Below are 25,866 nucleotides of genomic sequence, written 5' to 3' on the forward strand. Positions count from 1 at the left end.
TGGATCTCAGTTTTTGTTTAGTTAACAAATCTTTACATCTTTTGCTCACAACAGAATTTACATAAAGTTTTTAGACAACACTGTGCATTAATTTAACACATAGAACACTGGGAAAATACAGCTTATAGCACCACATCAGTGAAGCAGCAACTCCTTACAGAAACTTGAAGATCATAAATAACTATTCAACAAAACTAAAAAACAAAAAAAAAAAAACCTAGCTAATCAAAGAAAACTTTAATCAACAGCAGAATCTTCTTTTGATTCCATATGCTGCACCTGTTGCCGATTTGTTTTATTTGAGGAAATTATGCTGTAGATTTTCTTCAGTTAGCAAAATAGTGTTTCAAGTCCTTGATCTCCAAGACAAAAAACTGAAATATGTATTTCCAGCATAGCAGATTGTGACCAGGAAGGCGAAGAACTGAAAAATAAACAAAACACAAGCTATATTAGAAATTTCTTCTCTTTTTTTAATTGCTTTGTTATAAAATCTATGTTGAGGAAGAGGGGGAAATGTAATTGTATGGTACAATGAAGACAACGTAGAAGCACAGGCCTAGAGCAAATATATAAATAGAGGCACCTGCGCCAATCAGGGTCTTAGGCCTGCCATTCTGAAGAGGCAGGCCTGCTGGCCAGAGGGAGTAGGCATCCCTCCAGCCAGCATTGCTGATAAAGGTATGAGGGGTCCAGGTGGGCTTTTGGAGGGTGAAGGCAGGAGGGAGTGGGCATCGCTCCCGTCGCAGACAAAGTGTGTGTGTGTGTGTGGGGGGGTGTTGGGGTGATGGCAGGAGTGGGCATCCTTCTGGCTGGCCGACTTGTGGTGGGGTATGGGGTTTGCCTGCCGCTCCCTGCTGATTCTCTAGACTGCACCTATGACATGGATGCCAGAGATTCAGGGTGGTTGGCAGGGTTAGGCGAGGCGATTCTATATAGAACACCTGTGGGCGATTCTCAAAAGCTGCTTAGACAACTGCTGAGACCAGGCGTCCTATATAGAATCATGCCTACAGTGCCTAACATAGCTTAGTAAAAAAGGACCTCTAAATTGTTTTAATTTTTCATTGGACATAGCACTTTGCTCTACATACTACTCAGAATTATTTGCAGACCTTTGATTTGTTCTAAACCAGAATAAGAGCTTAACAGTTTTGAAATCTAGAGTATTTAAGTTCAAACTGTTTTTATTGATAACAAAACCACAATCTAGTGTATTTAAAAAAGGCACAAAATTACAGTATATATGATTTGCCTCATACAGATCTTAATTTTTTACTTACCTACTTGTTGAACAAAAACTCCTTTAAGTCCCAATGGATTCTGCCTATTACTCTTGCATTATGTTAATCTTAAATTGCATACTTAAGAGTTATGATTTGATTTATAAAAAGAACCAAATAGTATGACAGCAGCTAAAGACCCACAGAGTCCATCTAGTCTGCCCAATAAGGCAGCTAGAATCACATGTGCTATTCCATGCAGGTTTTATTCCGTCATGATGCAGACGCCTTGAGTCAATATGTCAAACTCTTTCAACTCCTAACTCCCACTCATGGAAAAATTATGTTCTTATCTGTTAATTTTCTTTCCTTTAGATGCAGCAGATGAATAATAATAATAATAATCCAGAAAATAGTGGGCTAGCACACATCTACCAGCAGGTGGAGATAGAGAAACTGATTAACAGGTGGTCCTATTGGCTGGCACGCCTCCTGTATCTTCAGTATTGCTCCTTGCCCATGCAAAAAAACTTCTTTCCTATAACAAACTTCAAAAAGTAATACAGAATACAACTACCAGCTATAACAAAACTTCTGAAACTCGCAAAACAAACTGAGAGCTAATAACCAGGAAGGGCAGGGCTCTGGATTCATCTGCTGCGTCTAAACTAAAGAAAACAAGTAAGAACATAATTTTTCCTTCCTTAGCAATAGCAGCAGATGAATCTAGAGACTAGTGGGATGTAGCAAAGCAATCCTCCATCTGGGTGGGAATCGAATGCCGCATCCACCATGACCGAAGCACCTAAAGCAGTCTCCTCACACGGTGCCACATCTAACCTGTAATACTTAGAAAAGTTATTCTTAGAAGAGGAAGTAGCAGCACTACAAGTATTCTCCAAGAAAAAACCTTTGGACTTTGCCCAAGTAGCCAATGCTCTGTCTGAACGGGCATTAAGTTATTTAGGCAACCGCTTTCCTGTTATTGAATAAGCGGCAGCAATGGTCTCCTTGACCCATCAAGCAATGAAAGAATAAGCGCGCGCCTCCTGCAGCATGGGAAGACACCGGCTGCTTCAGAGATGCAATTACACAGCCGCAGCCCTTACCCGAAGTACTGCCTCATTTTAAAATTTGTTCGGCGTATACACTACCAATACCACAGCCTCACAAAGTCCATCATTTGAAAAATAAAATATTTCTAAACCCATACGACGAACTAGCCGTTTCTACATAACAGCAGTTTCCATACAATTGGAACACATACTCGCAACCTCTTTGATAGTGCTGGTAGATACTAGTAGGGCATACTGTATAGTATAGGTGGTCTTTTTTTTAAAAGGGAAAGAAAATTAGAGACCAAGTCAGAACCTCTATCACTGGAGGGAGGGGGAGGCAGGGACCTGGGGGGGGAGGCGTGTCCAGGTGTAACCTCTGAAGCCTGCACCATTCAGCCGGACACCCCCCAACTCACTGAAGAGAAACCTCAATAGGAGAATAAAATTGCCGTCTCACTGAAGGGAATTCCCAAAAGAAGAAATAGAATTGCCCAGTCAGAGCCAGAATTCAGGAGCTAGTTGAATAGTGACCTTCCACCTGCTGGAGACTTGCCCCTTGGAGCAACATGGAGCGAGGAATCAGGTCATATAACTTTATCTTTATACTATGGGGAAAAGGAAAATTAAGCCTAAGAGCTCAACACCTGTTGTTTCTGGACCAATGGACAGGCATTTGTCTTTATCCACAGAGAATCCACCACAACTTTCTCGTGATATGAACTCTCCCATGTTGGGTGCATCGTTTGAGTCCCCTAGAAAGGACCCCCCCCCTTCACCCAGTATCTAGTGATAGCAGGAAGACTATTCCCGCTATTTCTGCTGAATATGTGGTCCCTCTGTGCAAACAAGTAAATTAATTTTTTCTGATATACCTAAGCCACCTGAATTTTCAGGTGTTGCAGAGGATCAACAAGATATTACCCTTAAAGATTTCTCAAGTTGAAGGGTTTCTCAGAGAATCAATGAAACAAACTTTGGACTATTCACAATCTGTCTCTCAAAAGTTTTTGAATGTGGACTCCAATTTAAGTTGTTTAGATAAGATTGTGTGTTAGAAACTCAAAGTAATACATTGCAAGCTGTCTCAGTATCTGCTGTTAAGGATTCTACACTGTTGCATTCTAAAATGGAAATGTTGGAAAATATGAATAGGGCGAGGAATCTCCGCTTGGTTAATTTCCCAGTGACTCATTTATTATCTCCCGAAATACTGTTAAGGAAATTTCTTAAAGAGATACTAGGATTACCCAATGCAGAGACCTTCCCAATTAACAATTATTACATTCCGCAAAAAAAAAAAATACAATCTGACCAGGAGGAGGATCATCTGGTCACTAATGGAATAAACTTGACAGAATTTTTGGAAGACAGTCAAGATGTGATTCAGAGTAGATCCACCATGGTAATAACGAAACTTTATTTTAAAAATAGGTTAACTAAATTTTGTGGAGATTTAGTTAGGATTTTTCCTGATGTCTCAAGAGCTATGCAATTAAGGAGGAAGGAATTTTTGAAATTGAGAGTAAGAGTTTTAGCTCTTGAGGCATCATTTTATTTAAAATTTCCATGTAAATGTCTTGTTCAATTACAAGACATTGAATATGTATTCTGGGATCCCATCCAATTGCAACAATTTTTAATGGCTTGAGAACAGAAATGAGGTTTGTTGGTTTAAATGTTTCACTACTGAGAATAATTGGAGGAAAGTCAGAGTCCCCAAAATAAGGAATGGTTAAGATTCGATGAATCAGTGACCAATTCTTAGTTTTCTTTATATCTAATGTTAGTTGGTATTTAGGTTTGACTCCCCAAATTTTGTGGGCTTGAAAAGGAATTTTGTATTGTATGTATAATTATTGTAAAACTTTGTGAAATAATCCTTTTTCTTTGGTATCATTTGATATTATAAATTGTTAAAAAAAAAAGAAACAAAAATTTCCATTAAATGGATTGGCTCATGCACCCAGCAAAAGAGAAAGTAGGTAGAAAGAGCCATGTGCCCTGCGATTCTATCCTTTAAGCTTCCTTCCCACATAGATCTTCTGTCAGAAGAAAGGCATCATAAGGACTAACTAAGTTGAGCAAGTGAAAAAGCCAGCTGTTCTGACCTTTCCCACACAAGTGAAGCCTGCTTCCTTGAGATGCTGATTGGAAAGATGGCCAAGATTTCTTTAGCATGGAAGCCATTACTTACTGATGAAGCTGCCCAGCTGTTGTAATTGTGATGACTGTAATGGTTATTCTCTTTGGTAACTGTGGAGGCATCTACAATGGCAGCACTGAGGTATAATATGAAGGCACTCACATTAAAACACAAACCCTGAAAGGGGAAGATAAATGACATGTTAGAACAAACCCCCTTCCAGATTAAGTACTTCAGAGTTTATAATCGTATCTATAATAATAAAACTTAGTTAGCGCATGCGCATTAGGATTGAAACTCCGTGCCTCCGCTTGCGCAGTACAATAGAATCGTCGAGCAGGGAAGCGTCTCAACACACGATAAGGGTACAAAGGACTAAGGAAATGGTGAAAGGTGAGATGGTGGGACTGGGATCAGTGGGAGGCAGGGTCCGGGCATGGAAGAGATGGGGCATGGGTGGGGTTGGGGTTGTGTGTCCTCTTTATCTTCACAAATATTGTGACCCTAAATGTATCGAGAATGCATACCATAAAAAGAAACTCTTAGAGTAATAGTGATCCCTGTTGACTGGTTAATGGCTGGCATCTATTCTAGCACCCATTAATGTAACGGGCTTAAACTCTAATCTATAATACACAAATAGAAGTGTGCTAGTACATTATGCATTATGAAAGGTTGTTTTTCTTTTTAAAATTTAATTACTACTTTACAATCCACAGATGTTAGGGTTAATACCTGGGAGCTAATGGCCTTTCCCGGTGTAGGAAAAAGATAAGAATGGCCTTGGAGGAAAGGGTAGGAAGGAAGGAAGGAAGGAGAGACAGGGATGCAGCGGAATGCTTATTTTTTTTTTTTTTTGGGGGGGGGCAAAAGCTCCATCCTATCCCCATAATTGTACCAACTGTAATTCTATATACATACCCACAATATAATCTTATTAAGACATAAATGGTAGGGTTACCAGATGTCTGGATTGCTTTTCAAAACCCAGCACTTTGGGTTTTGAAAAACTTCTGGCAACAAGTGACATTCACGCATGCACAGATGCAACATAGTGACATCATGAACATGCATGCGACATGTCACACCAGTGCATGTGCGAATGCCGTCCAAAGTCACTTGTGCAGGTTGAGGGGGGGGGTGGGCCTGGAGGCAGGGGCATAGGTCCAGATTTTCCATTTGGAAAGTCTAACCACAAAATTAAACTACACAAAACACACATTTTCCCCTCCCCTGCACAGCATGTCTCCCTTTCTCTCACATTCCCTTCCTTGCTGCAAAGGGAGTGTTTGTGTGTGTGGAGGGGGGGGGGAAGAAGAGGGAGAGAGATATCCAGGGTGCATCTCTCCCACATCCAACATTTCTCCCTCTGTCATCCCCTGGACCAGTTGCAGCATCATTCACCCCTGCCCACCAGCCCCCCATGCCCAACATTTCTCATATCATCTCTCTCCCTCCACCATCCATCTCACCACCACATCCAATATTTCTACCTCACTCCTCTCCCACCACTATGTCCAACAATTCTCCTCTTCCTTCTCCCCATGTGCAGCATCTTTCTCTCACTCACACCCCCATGCCCAACAATTCTCTTTAGTCCGTCCCTCACTTCAACATCTCTTTTCCTTTCTACCTTCATCCTTCCATCCTATGCCCAAGTTTGTGCTTCCTCCCTTCTTTCCCAAGTTTGTGTACCCCTCCCACGTACCAGTTCTGGTTGACTCTAAGACATCCGTCCATGTAGACCTCCTCCTGAAGTGTGTGTGTGTGTGTGTGTGCGTCTTCAATGGCTAGGGACAAGCAAGTTCCCTGGAATCCTACAGAGCTTGCCCGTCCCTCATTTTTGAAACAGACAGTGAAAACAGCACCTCTGACCGCCAAGACTAAGTGGAGGACTCCCACTCATCTTAGAGAAGGAACAGTGCTGCCAGTTAAAGGCATTTATGTTTTGAGCTGGGTGTGCTGGAGGTGGTGAGGCCAGGGATGGAAAGAAAATTTAAATTCCCGCCTACCCAAAGTTGACTAACTATGCTACTCCAAAACATAGGTGAAAGTTCATACTTATTTTATAAAGCGGAACACTGTTTCTCTAGTTTTCTTCCTTTCTTGAAATGCAATGACTTAAAGGTTCATAGACAAAACCGCCGAAGACAAAGGTGCACGCGCCGAAGAAAAAGAGTGTTTAAAGGGGCTCCGACAGGGGTTTTTTGTTGATCGCGGCGGCGTTGTGGGGGGTTTGGGGGGTTAGGGAAAAAGTGAAGTTTTCAGTAAAATGTGGGAGCTTACAACCCCCCCAAACCCCCCACAACGCAGCACGATCTGTATAAAGTAAAGTGGGTGGGTTCCCCCCCCACACACCCTGTCGGAGCCCTTTAAAACAGTCATTTTCTTCAGCGCGCACCTCCACATTGCGCTCAGTTGTCTGCGCGCGCCTTTGTCCCGGTGTGCTTTTGACCTGACAGACTTAAACATATTTTTGAAGTTTTCCACTTATAAAAAACAGCATTTTATATTTCTCCGATTCTCCATCCATACAAATTAAGTACTCCTTAATCCTAGTTTGTAGAGCCAGCAAATATTCAAACCAGGCACCGAGTCCAGCAGTTTAGTTTAATGAAGCCATATTTGGCTTACTAGTAGGGTTGCTACTAAGAAAAGGGGGGGGGGGAGTTAACTCAGTCAACTGGGATTCTGGTACTTAACCTGTGAATGAGGGTAATCTTAAGGAGTTTTGGAGTCCCCTCTAATGGTAACAGCAAGATTGTTAACACTACTTAATAAAAGGAAAAAGATTAACCGACCAACACAAAACATGCTCCAAAAGTGTTTATGCTATTGTACTTACCACGGTGGTCCATGGCACCTGTGGGATCCTGGTATATGTCATTGTAATATAGATGATTAAAAAGAAGACGGTAAGAACCCAGTAAAACACGGCTACAAACATTACCCAGCCGAAGGCGGAATATCTGAAGTATTCTGTGCCAGCTATCAGTGTCCACACTAGTAGTCCTAGTACCTGGAGGGACAGCAAAGGAAGGAAATAGATTACCCAAAAAGTGCAGAAGGCCAAACAGTGCAATGTATAAAAATGCAGTTGATTCAAAAACTGTATCCAAGGAAGGAAGCATCAACAGCAAAGAAGTGGGAAAAAAAAAATTTGAAGACACTGGAGATTCAGAATAGACATTAGAAAGCAAGCTAACCACATGGCTAATCTTTAGGAAATGCTCCTGTTTAGAACACTACTACTGAGTTTAGTTATATTTTTATTGAATTCATTGGCATTTTATGCATGTTCCATCTAGTGTTTTTTCATTTGGGAGGATACCCACTACTATTTTGCACAACATTTTTATCACCAAAACATGTTGCAGTTAGATTAGCTGCTAGATATTACAATTTAAGTTTCAAGTTTCAAGTTTATTAAAAGTTTGATTAATCGCTTAATCTACATTCTAAGCGATGTACATGTTATTAAAATTACAATATAAAAGGGGAATCATATACTAAATAAGACTGAACACATTATTGACAGAGAAAATACAAAATGAGACAAAACATGATACATAAGGAAAAGGGGGGGTAAAAGTTACAATATATGTTAAAGATAGAAAAAAACAGGTAAGGAAAATACATGAGGAAGGGAAAAAACTGAGTATTTCAGTAAAAGATTAGAGGTAAAAGAATTGTTGTTAATTTGTGTGGAGAGGATTAAATGGAAAAGGCATCTTTAAAGAGAAAACTCTTCAGGTTACCTTTGAATTTTTCTATGTTTGTTTCTTCCCTTAGATAGATAGGGAGAGAATTCCAGATTTGGGGTGCTGAAACAGAAAAGATAACTTGTCGTCGAGTATTTATGAATTTAAGAGAGGGGACCGATAGCAGATGTTGTTCTGTGGATCTTAATGTTCGATTAGTAGTATATGGAATCAAATATTTGTGAATGAATGCTGGGGTTTTGAAAAGAAGAGTTTTGTATGTAAGCAGGCATATTTTATAAGATACTCGGTGGGTGACTGGTAACCAATGTGCTTCCCTAAGAAGAGGTGTCACATGGTCAAATTTCCTTGCTTTTGTAATCAATTTTATAGAAGTGTTTTGAATAATCTGAAGGCGTTTAAGTTCCTTTTGAGCAATACCATTATATAGAGAATTACAATAATCTATTCTATACAGGTTTCCGGATATTCTAAAGTTGTATACATTTTGGGGCTCATTTTCAAATACCACCACATGACATCCATCAATAAGACAGCATAAACTAAAACATTTAAGTGGGCATTCTTAAAACATACCATCTAGATGTCTTTGGTTGGTTTTGTCTCCAGTGCATCCATATCTTAAAAGGGGTGTGTTTTGGGTGGGCTTAGAACTTTGACACTCAGCAGGTATAATTAAAAAAAAAAAAAAAAAAAAATCTAGGGATTTTTTTTCTTTTTTTGATGTTTGGAGCTAAACCCATTTTGAAGTGCCTAAATACTAAAGGTGCCCAAACTGACTAGATAGCCCACCTTACTCTCCCCAGTGGTCACCAATCCCCTTCCCACCACGCAAAGATGTGAAACCCTCCCCCCACTACATTCTAGCCTGTATTACAAGGGGATGATGAAGAGTTCTCAGCTCAAGCAGCTTCAGATGGTAACAGACATTTGAGCCCAGAGAGCAGGACACTCTAAAGGTTACTGCAGTGAATTTTACATTAAGTCCCAGGTACAGATGTCACTATCTTGCTTATATTGTATGGTGAGCCCTCCTAGACCATTCTTTAAGCTTCACTAGGTCCTTCCTCATGTTATTCACACCATCAGGGGTATCTAGTGCAGATTTGGATTTCATACGCAAAGAGGCAAAATCTTACCCGAGAGCCCTTCAGCAATATCGCTTACAAAAAATGTTAACTAGAACAGGCCCAAGGACCAAAACTTGAGGCACACCTTTGGTAGAAAGAAAATCCAACGTAGTCTGCAGTAAACAACAGCAACCAGAAAACAACGAACAGACTGCAGACAATGTACAAGATGCAGGCGTTGTTTATTAGTATTTGCAGTAACATATACAACCTTATAGCCAACCAAGGGACCCGACACGGTCCGTGTTTCGGATAACACGCCTTCCTCAGGGGTCCATGGTGGTTAAGGTATAAAGCAAACACACGCCAATCACGATCAAATGGGGTCAAGCAAGTCTTTTTTTTTACCATTGTGTAAGACTTGCTTGACCCCATTTGATCGTGATTGGCGTGTGTTTGCTTTATACCTTAACCACCATCGACCCCTGAGGAAGGCGTGTTATCCGAAACACGGACCGTGTCGGGTCCCTTGGTTGGCTATAAGGTTGTATATGTTACTGCAATTACTAATAAACAACGCCTGCATCTTGTACATTGTCTGCAGTCTGTTCGTTGTTTTCTGGCACACCTTTGGTAACATCCAATTCCTCCATTTACCACCACCCTCTGTCATCTTCCACTCAACCAATTCCTGACCCAGTCCATCACTTCTGGGTCCATATAGACGGCATTCAGCTTATTAAAAATGCTTGTATGGAACACCGTCAAAGGCTTTGCTAAAATCTAAATACACATCTAGTGCACTCCCTCTATCCAATTCTCTGGTCACCCAGTCAAAAAAAAAAAAAATTGATCAGATTTGTCTGGCAAGACCTACCTCTAGTGCAGTGGTTCCCAACCCTGTCCTGGAAGAACACCAGGCCAATTGGGTTTTCAGGCTAGCCCTAATGAATATGCATGAAGCAAATTTGCATGCCTATCACTTCCATCATATGCAAATCTCTCTCATGCATATTCATTAGGGCTAGCCTGAAAACCCGATTGGCCTGGTGTTCCTCCAGGACAGGGTTGGGAATCACTGCTCTAGTGAACTCATGTTGCCTCAGGTCCTGTAGTATTCCACTGGATTTCAGAAATGTCACTATTCCATTTTATTTTTTTTATTTATTTTTAGAATTTTATAATATTACCAAGCATGAACATCTTGTACAGAAAAGTGCAATCAAAAAACACATTAACTGAATTCCCAAAATTGGAGTACACAATTAAACTTAAAATAAGAATACATAAAATAAAAAACTAATTTGATTGCACACTAGTCCTCAATAATTGGATCCAAGATTTTAAGGAGTAGAGCAAAATAAATCAAACAATTTATCAAGAAAATCCATATGTCTACTACAGTAGAGAGAGTTAACCTTCCTTAGGCGCAGCTATTCCTTTCTCAAGATGTTTCATTGAGAGAAAACTTATCAAATGAGATGGCTCTGTAAAAATATACTTCAAGGATGAGTAACTACACATTTACATGGATATCTCAAGAAGAAAATACCCCCTATTTGAGTTACTCCAGGTTTCAGGATTAAGAATTCTCTTCTTCTCTTTTGAGTCTCTCTGGAGACATTAGGAAATATCTGAACATGATGTCCCAGGAAGTCCTTGGATCTATTTTTGAAGAAAAGTTTTAGTATCCAATCCTTGTCTGGAGCCAAAGCCACAGACAGCAAGAGAGTGGCTGAAACAGCTAATTCTCTATCCGATTGTTCCAGTATTGCGGAAATGACCAATGGTCTATCCCGGGATTCCTCAACTTTTTCTTCTTACTATTCCATTTTAAAAACGTTTCCATTAATTTACTTACAACAGAAAGTCAGACTTACTGACTTAGTTCCTTACTTCCATTTTTGTGGCAAGGGACCACATCTGCTTTTCTCCAGTCCTCTGATACCATTTCCGACTCTAAAGAAACATTGAACAGGTCAGCCAGTGGAACCACCAGAACTTCCTAATATCCTTCAGCCCTTGGATGTACACCATCTGGCATCATCGCTTTGTCCACTTTTAGTTTAGCTAGCTTCTCAAGAACAGTCCTCTGAATGTTGATCAGTGTCTACCTCACCTCCAGCTCTATTTGTGTTTGTCTTCTGTGGTCTTGCTCTCGGGACTTCAGCTTGTTCACTTTTCTTTGAACCTTTTCCAATTCCACTATATCTTTTTTTGAGATACGGTGACCAGAATTGAACACAATACTCAAGATGAGATTGCACCATGGAGCAATACAGAGGTATTAAACATTCTTAGTCTTATTTACCATCCCTTTTCTAAAAATTCCTAGAATCTTGTCTGCTTTTCTAGCTGCCACCACACATTGGGAAGAAGGTTTCAATATGCAGAAGGTTTGAGCGTATTGTCTACAATGGCACCTAGATTCAGAAGTAACCTCAGAGAATATTTTTTCTTAAAGGGTGGTAAAAGCATGGAATGGCCTCCTGGGGGGAAGTGTATCTCAATTCAAGAAAGCATGGAGACAAATACATTGGATTGCTAAGGGAGAAGAGGGGATAGTATATGGCATGGTTAGGAAGACTAGACAAGCCATATGGTCTTTATCTGCCTTCATTTTTCTATGTTTCTATGTAGATGTAAGGCATAAAAATGTTTCAGCAATATCCTGTAAAATTACTTTTTCATGGAGGAAGCTGGAAGCCAAGTTTCTATTGATAGTCCAGTATCCTTAACTGAGGCGAAGCACTAGGCTCCATCTGTAACTCTGCAAACATGTGCTCTAGGTTGGTCACTAGATGTCACTATTGTACAGCTGTGGATGTATAAGCAATGGGATGGAGTTGACCAACATATGGCACACAAGCTCTATGTTCTACGTTTTGTTTAAGACCGAGCGCTGGTTTCTGTATTTCAGCAGAATTTCTTCTTTTAAACAGCTAGTCAAATCTTATGGGGCATGAAATTTGAGAGGGAAAGATTCTGTACCAGCCTAGGCAGGTCAGATGTGAAGTTTTGAAGAGAAAAGGACAGAAAAAGGAGAGAAGAATTCCTGGGAGTTGTGCACATCTGAAAAGAAGAAATTGTCTGCAAGGCTGATATACTTTGGTCTAGGCTGAGACCTTGAAGGAAGAATTCTGCAGTCAGTCAATTATCCGCTAGCTTTTAGCGGACCGAGAACCTACTGCTGTGCCAGTGTAAGAACTTGGACATTACTTCTGGAACCAAGTGGGCTCGCTAGGAACTTGTAGCCTGAAGATCTTCTCATCCCCACCAGATGCTGGCAGCTAAAGAAGGGTGAGAAAGAGGATATCTTATATGGTTCCAGTGGACTAGTTAGTCACAAGTTCTTGTCTAAGGGTTAGTTACTTTGGGAGTTTTGGTGATTAGCCCAAGATATCTTCTTAGGAAATGTATTACTAACAATATAGTTGTGGTATACTTTACATACATAACTAGTGTTACCAATTATATTCATAATATATTTTTGTACAATCAGTATGCTTATGTAACTAATTTTGTAAAGCGTGCCATACTTCCAAGTATTTTTATTTTTCTAAATATATAAAATCACACTTGGCATTGTTTCTTTACAAGGCAGCAACTGTAGAATCACAGGTACAATAAGGTGCAACATATCCCTAGTTATGAGTCCAGGGTAATTGTTGTAGTGATTGTGTAATATTTTGCACCTGCTCTACATTTCCACTGATCCTGAAAGTGAAGAGGGGTTAGCAGATAAGCTCAAGAGCAGAAACAAGGTAAGCCAGAGCTGAATTGAGTGAATGTCTGCAGCTATATCTTCCACCTCCCATCAGTCATGACAACATCACCCATATTCAAATTACCATCTTCGACTTTTGTACAACTACAACCAACCCAATTCTTTTAGGTGACTTCAATGTCCCATTTCAAGGATCACATAACACATTCGCGTCAGAATAAGGACCTGAATTTATGTCCATTGATAACCAATCCCAACCATACAGCTTGTCAAACCTTGGACATGGCACTTGTCCCTACACTTTAGAGTTCCGACTCTCTTAACCCTAAATAAGGCTGTCCCATGGTCAGATCACTGCTTAATTGCATTCAAACACCTCGTGAAGCCAAGTTCCTCATGTCATGTTCCCAAAAACAATCTTTAACTCGCAATAGAGAATGACACGGGGAGCGATCCCTGCAGGCAGCCGCGGCGTGGCGGCGATTTGGCTGCGGGTTATGGAGACTCCATAGCCAAATCGCCGCAGACACGGGGACAAAAGTTTTCACCGCCCGCAAAAACGGTGAAAAGATTTGTCCCCGCAGGCCAATGTACCCCCTTCTAAGTACCGCTATTTACTTTGTCTTCACCGTGTGTCTTTGGTTCGGGACCGGGCGTTTGATTTTTTTTCCGGCGGCCATGTTTGTCTCCGCCATGTGGTCTGTCTCCTCCAACTCTCTACCCGACTTGCACGTTGCCGCATTGACTCCGCCCCCCAATATACTGGCTCCTCATTTGTCAGATCTGTTTGCTCAAAGTAGGGGACCAATCGCTACTGCCGCACATGATATTTAATGGGTTGTAGTGCAGCAGTAGCGATTGGGAATGGGATTTCGGAGCCGAGCCCAGGATTTGAAGTTTGAAACTGTGAGTTTATTATTAGTGGGTACTAAGGAGAGAAATAAAGCCAAGTGTTGGAAATGATTGTATAGAAAGGAGATTTGGAAGTTATATATTTGAACAACTAAATGCAAGAGGGTCTGCTAAAGAAGTTTACTAATGCTTTAGCATCAAATGTTGCAGGTGGAGTAGATCGGAAGTGTATCAGTTTTTTAACTACGAAAATTGACAGGGAGCAAAAGGAATGGGGATTTATTTATTTATGGGGGGGTGATTCTTTGCTCCGGTGACCGGTTAGAGTCTGGCTGAGCACATCTTCAGAGAGGGCATTCTCTATTGCAGGAAGGACTGTGGAAGAAAGGAGAACTAGACTGAATCCAGAGATTGTGGATGATTTGTTGTTCATCCACGGGTTAAAAAATAACGACAATTAAAAGTACAGGTTGTGTTTTGTTTTTGTATAGTTATTAACTAATAGTTAACTAAGTTGTAAAGAATGTTTCCTTTATACGTTAATAAAGATAAGTATATAAAATCATACCCGTTTGAGGCTTTTATGTATGCTGCGGTGACGGTGACGGGGCGGTGAATGGGGTAGCAGTGGCGGTGACGGAGCGGTGAATGGGGTAGCAGTGGCGGTGACGGAGCGGTGAAAGGGATGGCAGTGGCGGTGACGGGGCGGTGAAGGGAATGGCGGTGACGGGGCGGTGAAGGGAATGGCGGTGACGGGGCGGTGAAGGGAATGGCGGTGACGGGGCGGTGAAGGGAATGGCGGTGACGGGGCGGTGAAGGGAATGGCGGTGACGGGGCGGTGAAGGGAATGGCGGTGACGGGGCGGTGCAGAGGATGGTGGGCCGGGGACGGGGCGGTGATAGGGACAAATTTTTTCCCCGTGTCATTCTCTAACTCGCAACTTTTACAAATTAGATGCTTCTTCCATATCCTCAGCATTCCGAATTAATGTAGAGGACAAACTTGACCTCTATGGACAACAAGATTTCAGCCTGGAATGCTTCCATAACCAGGCTCCGACGAATTAGTCCCTATTAAGTCCTACATCATCCCACCACGGAAAGTTTAAAAAAAAAACCCTAGTACACAACAGAACTCACTGACTAAATGACTACATTCCCTAGAAAGAAAATGGAGGCATGACAAATCTCTAACCTTAATAAGTACAAGAGAAACACAAATTTTTACAAGTCAAAAATTAACCCAAATCATGATAGATCTAAGCAAATTAGTGCTTCCACCCCTGAAACACCAGTATATACGCTGGGTCTTCTACAGAGAATTAGCACTCCTTGAAGATCCAGATACCCAGGTGGTCATAATACTTATAATCATCCAACACTCTTGCTGTCAACTGGATCCAGATTCACTAAACAGTCCTAGGTTTACCCCATTGCATGCAGGGACCTGTAGTTCTGATTTCCCCATTGTCTTCCCTAGGAAAAGCAAGACTACAAGTCCCAGCATTCGGGGGGGGGGGGGGGTAAAACCATGACTGGATCAACCCTGTCCTATGAATCTGGATCCAGTCAGGAGCTTTAGTAGTGGGTCTGAATTTCTCATGTTGCTGCATAAGTTAGTCATATGTGGAACTGCAGTGATGTCACTCTAGATTTTTAGACCTGCAGAACAGTTTGCTTTAGGCAATGCGACTCAAATCAGAATCTGAAACCAGCTGTAACCTGGATAGAATAATTTGTTCTTAAGCTGCACTTTTCCATATATATTAGTTATGTCCTCAGCATGTTTGTTTTGAGTGAGGTATTTGTTGATGCTAGGTGCCTATGATTTATAACCAGGATTAGGAGCAGTGACTAGAACAGGAAGCCAAGTTTTTTTAAACAATGCCTAAATTTGTCTAGAGAACAATGATAGGCAGAGCTGTAATTAAGGGAAACAATCTTGCATGACTGGCCTTTTCTTGTTACTATTTTTAAAGATTTTATCTTCCTATTAGATAGAACCCCCCCCCCCCAAACAAAAAAAAAACAAACAACAACAAAAAAACCCCCAATGTTCCCTCTAAGTTTCGTGCACCACTTTTTAAAACTTCTGTGCACTAGGTCCTTCCAACCTCCCCCCTGTCACCACCCCACTGCAGTTCCTTGAGACTCTGGACAAGTCACTTGACCCTTCCTAATTGGCCCAGGTACAAAATAAGTACCTGTATATAATATATAAAGTGCTTTGTTTGAAAGGAAGTATATCAAATCTCATTCCACCCCCCCCCACACACACACACACACACTAATCTTCTTTCCTGGCTGACCTGTCCCACCTCTTCCATCACTTCCTGTTTCTGCATGGATGGGACAGGTCAGAGGGGGAAGGTTCAGATTGGGTTGCAGGCAGCATATGTACAAGGCTGGGGATCAACAGAAGACTACATTTAAGGTAGACTGGAATATGGGGAGAGGTTGAATCACAGGTAGGATGAAAGATGTTAGATCATACCAAGGACAGGGGTTGGGAGTGGAAAAGAGCAGAAGAGGACAAGGGCTGCTGCAATGTGATTAATTTTTTAATGCATTAATCAAGAGTTCAGAGATACCAAGTTACCCAGTTCTTGGCTGGAAATTTTGGGACAGTCCTAGCTTTGAACTTGCATCCCAAAGTAGTGGCCTGATCAGTGCTGCAAATCCCACAATGCACCAGGATAGGTTAGTCAAATCCAGCACTGTCCTGAAATCTCCAGCCTGAAACTGGGTAACTTGGCATCTGAGTTGAGTTAGCCGAGATTAATTTCCAGCTCTAATTAGAAGGAATACTAGTTGAGTTAGTACTAATGTTCATAGTTCAAAACTTGCACTAATCAAACTTTGTGTGTTATCTTATAAATTCTGTTTCTGTGTTTTAAGACTGGGGCTTGTACAATTCCACAGCACTCTTTTCCAGTCGTTTTGCCACTGCCTCCTGACTCTTCCAAATCCTACAGGACTCTGCATGCTCCAGTGTTTTGCTTTCATACTGTACAGTATATTGCTATCATGCCTCATCTTCTAATCTAACCCAGCCCACATTTGTTTCATTTTGTCCAGCCTTTTTCTATGATTAGGTTCCTATTTCCTTCTTGAATAGAGAACCTTAAATTTCAGGGTTCCCAATCTGTCCCAAGCTACCTCTGTTTCTCTATCATTCATGGCTTCCCACCCATCCTTCCCCTTACTCTTTCATACTTTTTTTTTTTTTTTAATAGTTCCTTGTCTCATTGGATGCCCAAAACTTTATAATTCACTTTTCTTCTTCACCTCCATGAACTTCAAATCCCTGTTCAGATATTTTTTGGTAACTTCCCATATTGGCTCTTTTGAGGTTGCAGCCTAAATGCAAGTGCAAAGCAAATAGGGAATGCAAAAAATTGTGCTCACTGAAGCAGGTCACCTTGCCATTATAAAGGTGTTTTGGGGCTTGTTTTTTGTTTTTTAACATTTACCGATTCATATTAGCTCCATCACAAAAGCAGAATTATCCTTTCCTTCATTAAAAGGCATTTCCCATGCAGGAAAACTAGGGACCTCCCTCCCCTTCAGATTCACTGAGCTCTGGAACAACCTTACCTCCAACTCTTCCGCAAACATCTGAAAACCTGGCTTTTTTCAAAAATGTAACACTTACCCCTTCTTTGGCCTTCTAAGCCCCCCAAATATCCCTCTCACTAGTCCCTTTAACCTCTTTGGAGCTTCCTTTCTCTCTCAACTCTTGTAAACCGTGCCGAGCTCTACGATTGTGGAGATGATGCGGTATATAAACCTAAGGTTTAGTTTAAAGAAACAGAGATAGTATAAGCATAGTGTTCACATATCTCCAGATCAAGTTGTCCTTTCTTAGACAGTCTCATTGCGTCACTGTTAATCATTAATACTTTGGGCATTTCCCAAACTGCAGAGAACACAAAATATGCAACAAAACAAAGCATGCTGATCTTGTAGGTGAACAGATGCTTTAAAATTCAGATCAAAAATCATTTGTCCCACCTAAATGGTCAGTTTCTTTAAAGTTATTGGGGATAGCATAGAAAGGCTTAGGTTGAGGGGGGTTGTTTGAGATCGTTGGATCTGGATGGCTGTCAGTTAGGGGTTTTTTTTTTTTTGGGGGGGGGGGGTAGGCAGTTCCAATTCTTTTCTGAATCAGCTAATTGGAGAGTTTTAGCCTTCATTTCCTGCCCCCTTTTTGTTTTCTGTTTACATGGTACTGGTTTCTATTGTTGTACCTGGATCCTTTTCCCAGCATTGTGTATTTGGGCAAGGCAGATGAGGGGCAGGGGAGGGGTTTCTGTTTGGTTTTGTATAATGACAAAACTCAGATGGCATGGGTTGTAATGTGTGCTTTTGTTGATTGTGCATCTTATGTAGTCATTAATAAAAATTGTTTAAATAAAAAAGTTAAATGGTTTCAAGTGTATGGGGCAGGTGGAATTTGATAAACTGCTTTTCTGTGGCCACAATCAAAGTGTTTTACATATTATATACAAGTTCTTATTGTGTATCCGAGGCAATTGAGGGTTAAGGAGCTGCAGTGAAAATCAAACCTAGTTCTCCACTTCTCAGGCTGCTGAACCAACCATTAGTTACTCCGCCATTAAGAGATGGTATGGAAAAATTCCAAAATGTGAAAGATGGGCATATTCAGAAAGCATACCACATGAAAACACACATTTGAATAAGGCTTTAAGTGGCAAGCTTTATATACCACTACGAAGGAGTATATAGGTAGGGATACTATATGGTTACAGAAAAAGCAGGATGGATTGAGACATCCAGGTTTTACTTCCACAGAGCAATGGAAGTAAAATCTGGATCTCTCCCTCCCCCCCTACTCCGGATAGGCATTCTCTCTCCCCCACGTACCTGTAAATGCCCCTTGTCTTATTTTACAATTACTAAGTCTAGGAGTGTAGTCAGGGCAAGAGTGACCCCAGGGGCTCCTGCCCATGCTGCCCTTGCTCTCAAAATGTCTGCCATGACTTCTAATGGATACTTCTGGCTTGGATATTAGAGTAGTTCTAAAGAATTTCCAGGTTCTGTTGTGTATGATAAATATGCAGCCATTTAATCAAAATTTGTAGCATGCAGAAACTATATTCTATAAAGAAAGGAACTTTCAGCAATTGTTCTCAAACACAGGTACTGGTCAGTTTATAGTGTTGGTAAGGAAGCGATATCATTTATTGAAAGCTTCTATACTGCTGCTACCGACTGGGGAAGTCAATTCAGAGCGGTTTACATGAGCTTCTGTAAAGGTGTTACAATATAGACACTATAATATAGACATTTATACTATAGTCAATCATCCTACATAAATACACATTAAACTACTATCGTGTAGTATGTTCATACTATATCCTACTTATTTGCTCACATAATACCTATACAGTTTTCTATGTCATGTTCCAAGTGGGGTTTATTATTCACATATATATTCTTTCAGAACATACACTTATTTAAAGCTTTGATTATTTGATTATGAGCCTCAGAACACCATCCCAGTGGGGTTTAGCCAGCTATCTTCTCTATGTTGCTTTATTAGTTTATTACAATGAAAAATGTTTATATATTATAAATTTTTTGGAGAAGTGTATTCTTTATTGTAATTTTTCAGAACATATACTGTAGTCCTCTCATTCACTTACATCAATGGGCTTTATTTATCCTGGATTGTGCATCACAGCTGATATAATTATCTGCAGTATAGACTAGTGTCTAGACTCCTTTGCCCTATTTTAGTAAAAATCTATATCATGCTTGTCCTTTTATCAGTTTTATAACTAAATAAAAACAGGAAACATTTCAGCGCTACTTTCTCTCGTTACTTGTGATAGTTTGAAAAATCATAAAGAGATGGTCATTTTTTTTAAATTTATTTAATACACTACTTAAGGCCTAGTTTTGTTTTTTTTTAAACCAAAACGTAAAAATGACAGGCTGCAATCGCAGCCATTATAGTAGCGATTTCTAAAAAGCGAGTCATTCTCCTTAAAATGAGGGTAGCGGAGAGTAGTGAAGAGTTACTAAATTAGCATGTGCCCATCACTAGTTATAAGAATGGGCACCATGTGCAGAACCAAAAAAAAAAAAAAATCCCAACAAAAAACACACCACCACCGCAGGAAAGATGTCCAATGTCTCCTGCTGCCAACCAATAACAAATACCCAACCCATCCCCCTTGGCAGCAGGAGAGTTGCCCATGCTCTCCCGCCCAATCGACACACCCCTGCAGCGTGAGAGAAGTCCAATCTTTCTTGCCGCCAACCAACTCCTCTCAGCAGTGGGAGAGTTGCCTACACTCTCCCCCAAAGTGGGAGAAAAGCCCAAACACCCCCCCCCAACTCCCCTTGACAGTGGGATAGTTGCCCATGTTCTCCTGCTGCCATGCAACCCCTCCCTGTGCCTCTGCCCTCTCCCCTTACCTTATTTTCAGATGGCTGGCCAGAGGGATGCCTACTACCTCTGTCCAGCAGGCCCGCCTCTTCACTGGGGAGGGGCCTGAGGCACTTATTGGCCCAGGTTGTTTATGGCCATCCTATGGGTGGGGCCTTAGGCTCCGATTGGCCCAGACGTATAAGGCCCCACCCATAGGATGGGCCTTAAACAACCTGAGCCATCAGAGCCTCAGACCTCTCCCCAGTGAATCCCAGGATGCACCAGGGAGGCGAAGGCCTGTCATTTTGAAGAGGCGGGCCTGCTGGCCGAAGGGAGCAGGCATTCCTCCAGCCAGCCATCTGAAAATAAGGTAAGGAGGAGAGAGCGAGTGTCATGTGATGGTGGGAGAGCATGGGCAACTCTCCTGCCAAACTTCAATTTGGGATTTTTTTTTCACAACACACCAGAGATGCGTTTTTCACAGTGCTGTCGCTGTACTGGCACACTGAGCAGTCGCTGATTTTTGTCGCCAAAAGCCAACACTGCTCTTGGAAAATGGCTCAGCTATGTTTAAGAATCCATCAGAGTACTTGTTTGAATACTGCAGAGTCTATTTACATAGTGTTGGAGAATGCTAGAAAGCTCGCATAAGACCGCCATAAGCTGTTTTGATAATCTGCTGCTGAAATGCATGCAGGCTAACCATTGGAAACCAGTTTAGCAACCGTGTTAAATACCAATTTTATTTTTGAGAATTTGGATCCAAGTTCCTGTCTCAGAGGAACTTTATAACTATATCAGCATTGACTTAAGAACCTAAGTGTGCCAGACTTGTTGGGATGTCCTTGTTGGAATGGCTCTCCCGGAGGAGGCAAGATGGCGTCTTGAGCAGGTCGCTGAAAAGAGCTCTACCCACCTTGAAGGTGGAATTTCTATACAATTTGTGGGGGAAGAATTTTTCTATTCCTAAAAGAATGGGGAAACAGAGGGTTCTCCCTCCTACCTCTGGCTCTTTGACGTCACGGCAGACTTATCACAGCTTACACAGTCCAACCTTCCATTTCATGCGTTTCCCCTGCTGTGAGTCAGGAAGTTCACAGCTTGGACGGCGAGTTGTCACCATCGAGGACCACATACCCCTCCCAAGCCCGGAGAATGTCGGCAGAGCAGACCATGCAGGAGGGCTCTCCAAAATACTTTGAGAGAGGCATATTCTCCAGCTGCGCTGAACCCGGAAGTAATTACAACCTTGCTGACTCCAGAGATCGAGTTACAGCGTTCTGGGAGTGCTGAGCCTTTGGCAACTAGCGGTGGTGAGGACGGTGGATCACAGAGTTTAATCTCTGGAGTAGAAGCCAAGGGAAATCAGGCTATTATCTCCCCCCTCAAGCCATTGGTGAGACCACAGGCAGTAACACTGGATTCTATCTGGACTGCGATTGAGAATTTACACTTGGTATGTTCTAACTGTTTCTATGACTTTAAACTCTACCTCAAGGATAAGTTCTTTAGAGACATCTGTTCAACAACACCAGGTGGATTTGGAAAAATTAGAGAAAGTAACAACTGAGACTAAGAATTTGCTTACTAAACAAAGACTGACAAAATGATGATTCTAAGGAAGATTGAAAATTTAGAAAAGTAACAAAAAACTTGAACTTAAGGATTCTTAATTTTCCAACAGCTAAGTTCCTGTGAAGACAAACTAAGAACTTTGTTGACTGTTCAAAATATTTCGGAAGCTAGTCTCCCCCCCGATACAGAAAATTTACTACTTAAAACAAATTCAAAAGGAAAAAGCAGTGGTAGCTTAAAATACACAATTGGATGTTTCTGCTATTTTGCAATCTTCTGACATTGAAATTAGGGGACGGGCGACTTTGTTAATCTCTTGTATTCCATTTCCCACAGGATAAAGAAGTGTTGTTCGAAATTATACTTTAATTTAAAACAGATTACCTATTTAGGTGAAAGGGTATATATATTTCCAGACATCTCAAAGTGGACACAATCCAGGAGGAAAGAGTTTAAGATTTTGTCCAAAAGTGATTGCTTTAGGGGCAGTGTTTCAGTTGAGATTTCCATGTAAATGTTTTGTCTCGTATCAAGGGAGTAATTATATTTTCTTTGAACCTGCCCAATTAGGTTTTTTCCTAGAAGGTAAAGGAGTCTCGACACAGCCAGAATGAATCAGGATATAATGCAGTATTTAATTAAAGGATAGGTTAACATCTTATTACTGCTCTATTTCCTATTTCTTTTGTATAGGAATTTCCCCTTTTCCTGAGGGGTTTACTCATTTTGCCTCTTACCCTCAGATTGTGGACTGTGTTAGATAAATATTTCATTGTTTAATTTCTGGTGCTTAGTTTGTATAGCACAGTGAGGTTATAATTTTGTATTTCTTTGATCATCTATGTATATTGGATGTATTGAAATGATATTAAAAAAGGCTCTCCCAGTTGTCAGCCTGTGCTTGCAGTTCCTGGTAAGGTAATCTTTTATGGGATTAGCAGAGGGCTGAGGATTGCAAGTTTTGACAATCCATAGTGGGCCACATTAGTTCACATTCACACAGCCAAACTTTAGTTTTTGGCTTAAGCTTCAACCAAAACCAGGTGATAAATTTTTGTTTTCAACTTCTTGTTCTGGTGCCAAAATCAGATGGGAGCATCCAGCTGTGTCAATTTCCAGGAAGTGAATGCTGTCTCCAGACTGGAAGCCTATCCAAAGCCAAGGGTTGACAAGATTCTTACAAGTCTGGGAGGAGCCTGGTTCATCTCAACAATGGACCTGCTCAAGAAATATTGGCAGGTGCCCCTCATATTGGCTGCCAAGATGGCCTTTATAATGCCCTGTGGTCTGTTCCAGTTTACTGTACTACCTTTTGGCCTTCATGGTGCTCCAGCAATATTTCAACACCTTGTCGACCACCTACTGGAATCACATGGTGGCTAAGCGGCTGCCTATTGGAGGACATTGTCATTTACTGCAAAGATTAGAGAACCATATAATGCAAGTGGAAGTGGTTTTGGATAGCTTTAAGGCCAATTGGATTAACAGCAAATCCAAATAAATGCTTCTTGAGAGGACAATAGGTCCAGTACCAAGGGAACTTGTTGGTCTGGAAAGGACAAATGAACCCAAGTCTGTAAGGTGGAAGAAATCACATAGTTGCCAATATCCCAGACCAAGAAGCAGGTGCAAGCCTTCCTGTGGTTTATTGTGTTCTAACAACAATTTACTCCAGGGTTTGCCTAGAAGGCAAAAACCACCAACCTATCTCCTGCAGAAGACAGTCCCTGAAAGGGTGCATTGGATGCTGAACTAGACAGTGCTTTCCAGACCCTAAGGAAGGCCATCTGCTTGGAGCCTGTGCTGATTAGCTATGACTTCAGTCTGTGGTACAGATGAATGCACTGGAGGTCGGATTTGGGGGCAGTATTAGCCCAAGAAGTGAATGGTGAGGAACACCCTGTAGTCTACATCAGGCAACAAAAAAACTATGCAGTGATTGAAAAGGAAGCCCTAGCAGTCAAATGGGCTTTAGTTCCACTATTTATTGGATCAACACTTTCTGCTCATTACAGACCATGGGGGTGGGGCAGTCCACCTCAGGTGCAGCCCATAAGAGTGTGTTCTAAGCAGGAGCTGGCATCATGGTCGACTGAGAACTTCCAGCAGCATGCAGAATTCACTGCTTTTCCAGCGTGGGGTCTTCCTCTCTGCCTAGTCATGCCTTCAAGGAAACAGGAAGTAGGCAGGACCCAGCAGAGAGGAAGGCCTGAGGCCAACAAGAGCAGCGAGTTCTTAACATTGCGCTGCCAACTAAGGGGAGGGGCAGGGAAGGAGACAAAGAGATGCTAGACCATGGAGGAGTAGGGAAGGAGACAAAGATGCCAGACCATGGCCAAAGGAGAGAGGAAAGGAGAGAGGAGATACCAGAGCATGGAGAAGAGGATGAAATGGAAGGAAAGGAAAGGAGAGAGATGCCAAGGCATGGGGGAGGGAAGGAAACGGATGCCAGACCATTGGGGAGGAAGGAAAAGAGATGCCAAAGCATGGAGCGAGAGAAATATCCCAGGGCATAGGGGAAGGGAAACAGATGCCAGACCATGGGGTGAGTTGGGAGTGGGAAGGAGAAAGGAGAGATGCCAAAGCATGGGGGAGGGAGTGGGACAAATAAAGAGGGCATATGCTGGATAGAATGGTGAGTGAAGAGGAGAAAAGCAGAAACTAGAGATGACAAAAAGGTAGAAAAAATATTTTTTTGTTCCTTTAGAATAAAGTAGTGTTGTAGTTGTATTGATAAACATTTATAAATAAACAATGGAAATAAGGTAATCTTTTCATTGGACTAATTTTAATAAATTTTTAGAGACCAAAAAATCCCTTTCCTCAGGCAATAGTTTACCAAGGGAGTAGGCATGCAGCTCCTACGAGATGTTCTTCCAATCCTTTTTATTGGGGGGGAGGGGGAGGGGTAAAACGATCAGCCCTGGATGTCACATATCCCAAGTACAACCAGAGATCAAAATATTTTGCAGAAGTGATCTCCTATTACTGGAACCAAAGTGAAGGAAATGTTTCTAAAGTGCACACATCAAGAAATCTTCATCCAATTGTCATCAGACAGTGACAACTTCCTTTCCAGCTCAGTACATTCTATAATAATCATAATCAAAATAATAATCACACCTAAACTATTAACCCAGCAACGAGCTCAGCACTCAACTTTTGTTCCTATTTGTCGTCGGGATTTAAGAAAGAAACTAAATTATGGAGGGCTCGTTTATTTCGCTGCCTGTTGAACCTCGCCCACGTCTGTGCCTTCTTGCATGCATTTATTTGATGAGCAGTAACAAATCGGAAAGGAAAAGCGCCCGCAACGACGACGACCGTCTCTGAAACTCAAACATCCACGCATGCGCTCACAATATAGACCACGAAGACCCCTAGAGAGTTCGCTTACGATTTCTGCCAGCAGCAGGATGCCCGGAGGAGTTCTGAGGAAGTCCCTGTCGTAGGAGAAGCTGGTGGTACTGGAGAAGGTGTCTTCGCTGTAGGAGCTCTGGGTGGTGATCACCGCCGGAGAGCAGGGGCGCTCCTCCATCAGTTCGGCAGCAGACTGGGACACCGGCACAAAAAAAGACACAAAACATTCACATTAACTCCTCCCCCCCCGCCACTCTTTCCAAAAAGGAAGCCCACCACGCAAGAATTAGTGCGCAAGCTAATCTCGCTTCTCCTTCCAAAATTAATACTATATATATCCACGCGCATTCGACACGAAAGTAAAGGCGCGCACAGATTCTCTACGCTGATATCAAAGAGGCGACCGCAAGGCTTCCAGTCCGCCCGACCTAACAGAAAGAAAATGAATCCTGCGGCTCCTCCTCCTCATATATGTGTCTGAGTGCAAGGTTAGCAGAAGCGGCCAGCACCTGGTCCCTCCTCACAGCTGGGCGGGAGCAGCAGTTCAGCGTGCGGCCCCGCCCCCTTCCCGGGGGGGAGGGGGCGAGTCTGCTCTGCACTGTTTCAGGTGAGACACTGAGGGGGTCCTTTCAGAAAACAATACTGAAAAGAAGCCTTAGTGTGCCTTTACTTGGGTCTTTCCTGCATGCCAAGGCCATTTTTAGTTCAGCAGTAAGATGACCAATTTTTGTATTAAT

At 41.8% G+C, this 25,866-nt stretch overlaps 1 protein-coding gene across 1 annotated transcript; it reads right to left on the reverse strand.

Annotated features, from left to right (window-relative positions):
* CMTM8 (CKLF like MARVEL transmembrane domain containing 8) lies at positions 1-25,592 on the reverse strand. Its single transcript, XM_033930106.1, has 4 exons — positions 25,167-25,592; positions 7,270-7,443; positions 4,476-4,601; positions 1-424 (listed from the first exon to the last, which is right to left on the reverse strand). Exons 1-4 carry the CDS (start codon positions 25,305-25,307, stop codon positions 347-349), a joined length of 519 nt encoding a protein of 172 aa, XP_033785997.1. The 5' UTR covers positions 25,308-25,592; the 3' UTR covers positions 1-346.
* Positions 25,593-25,866: the final 274 nt, after the last annotated feature.

Source organism: Geotrypetes seraphini, chromosome 2, assembly GCF_902459505.1.
Source record: "Geotrypetes seraphini chromosome 2, aGeoSer1.1, whole genome shotgun sequence".
NCBI lineage: Eukaryota > Metazoa > Chordata > Amphibia > Gymnophiona > Dermophiidae > Geotrypetes > Geotrypetes seraphini.

Coding starts and splice junctions, on each gene's coding strand:
- CMTM8 (XM_033930106.1), bottom strand. CDS start 25,307: ATGGAGGAGCGCCCCTGCTCTCCGGCGGTGATCACCACCCAGAGCTCC. Junction 7,444..25,166: donor TCCTGCTGCTGGCAGAAATC/GTAAGCGAACTC, acceptor CTGTCCCTCCAG/GTACTAGGACTACTAGTGTG. Junction 4,602..7,269: donor AGGTGCCATGGACCACCGTG/GTAAGTACAATA, acceptor TTCCCCTTTCAG/GGTTTGTGTTTTAATGTGAG.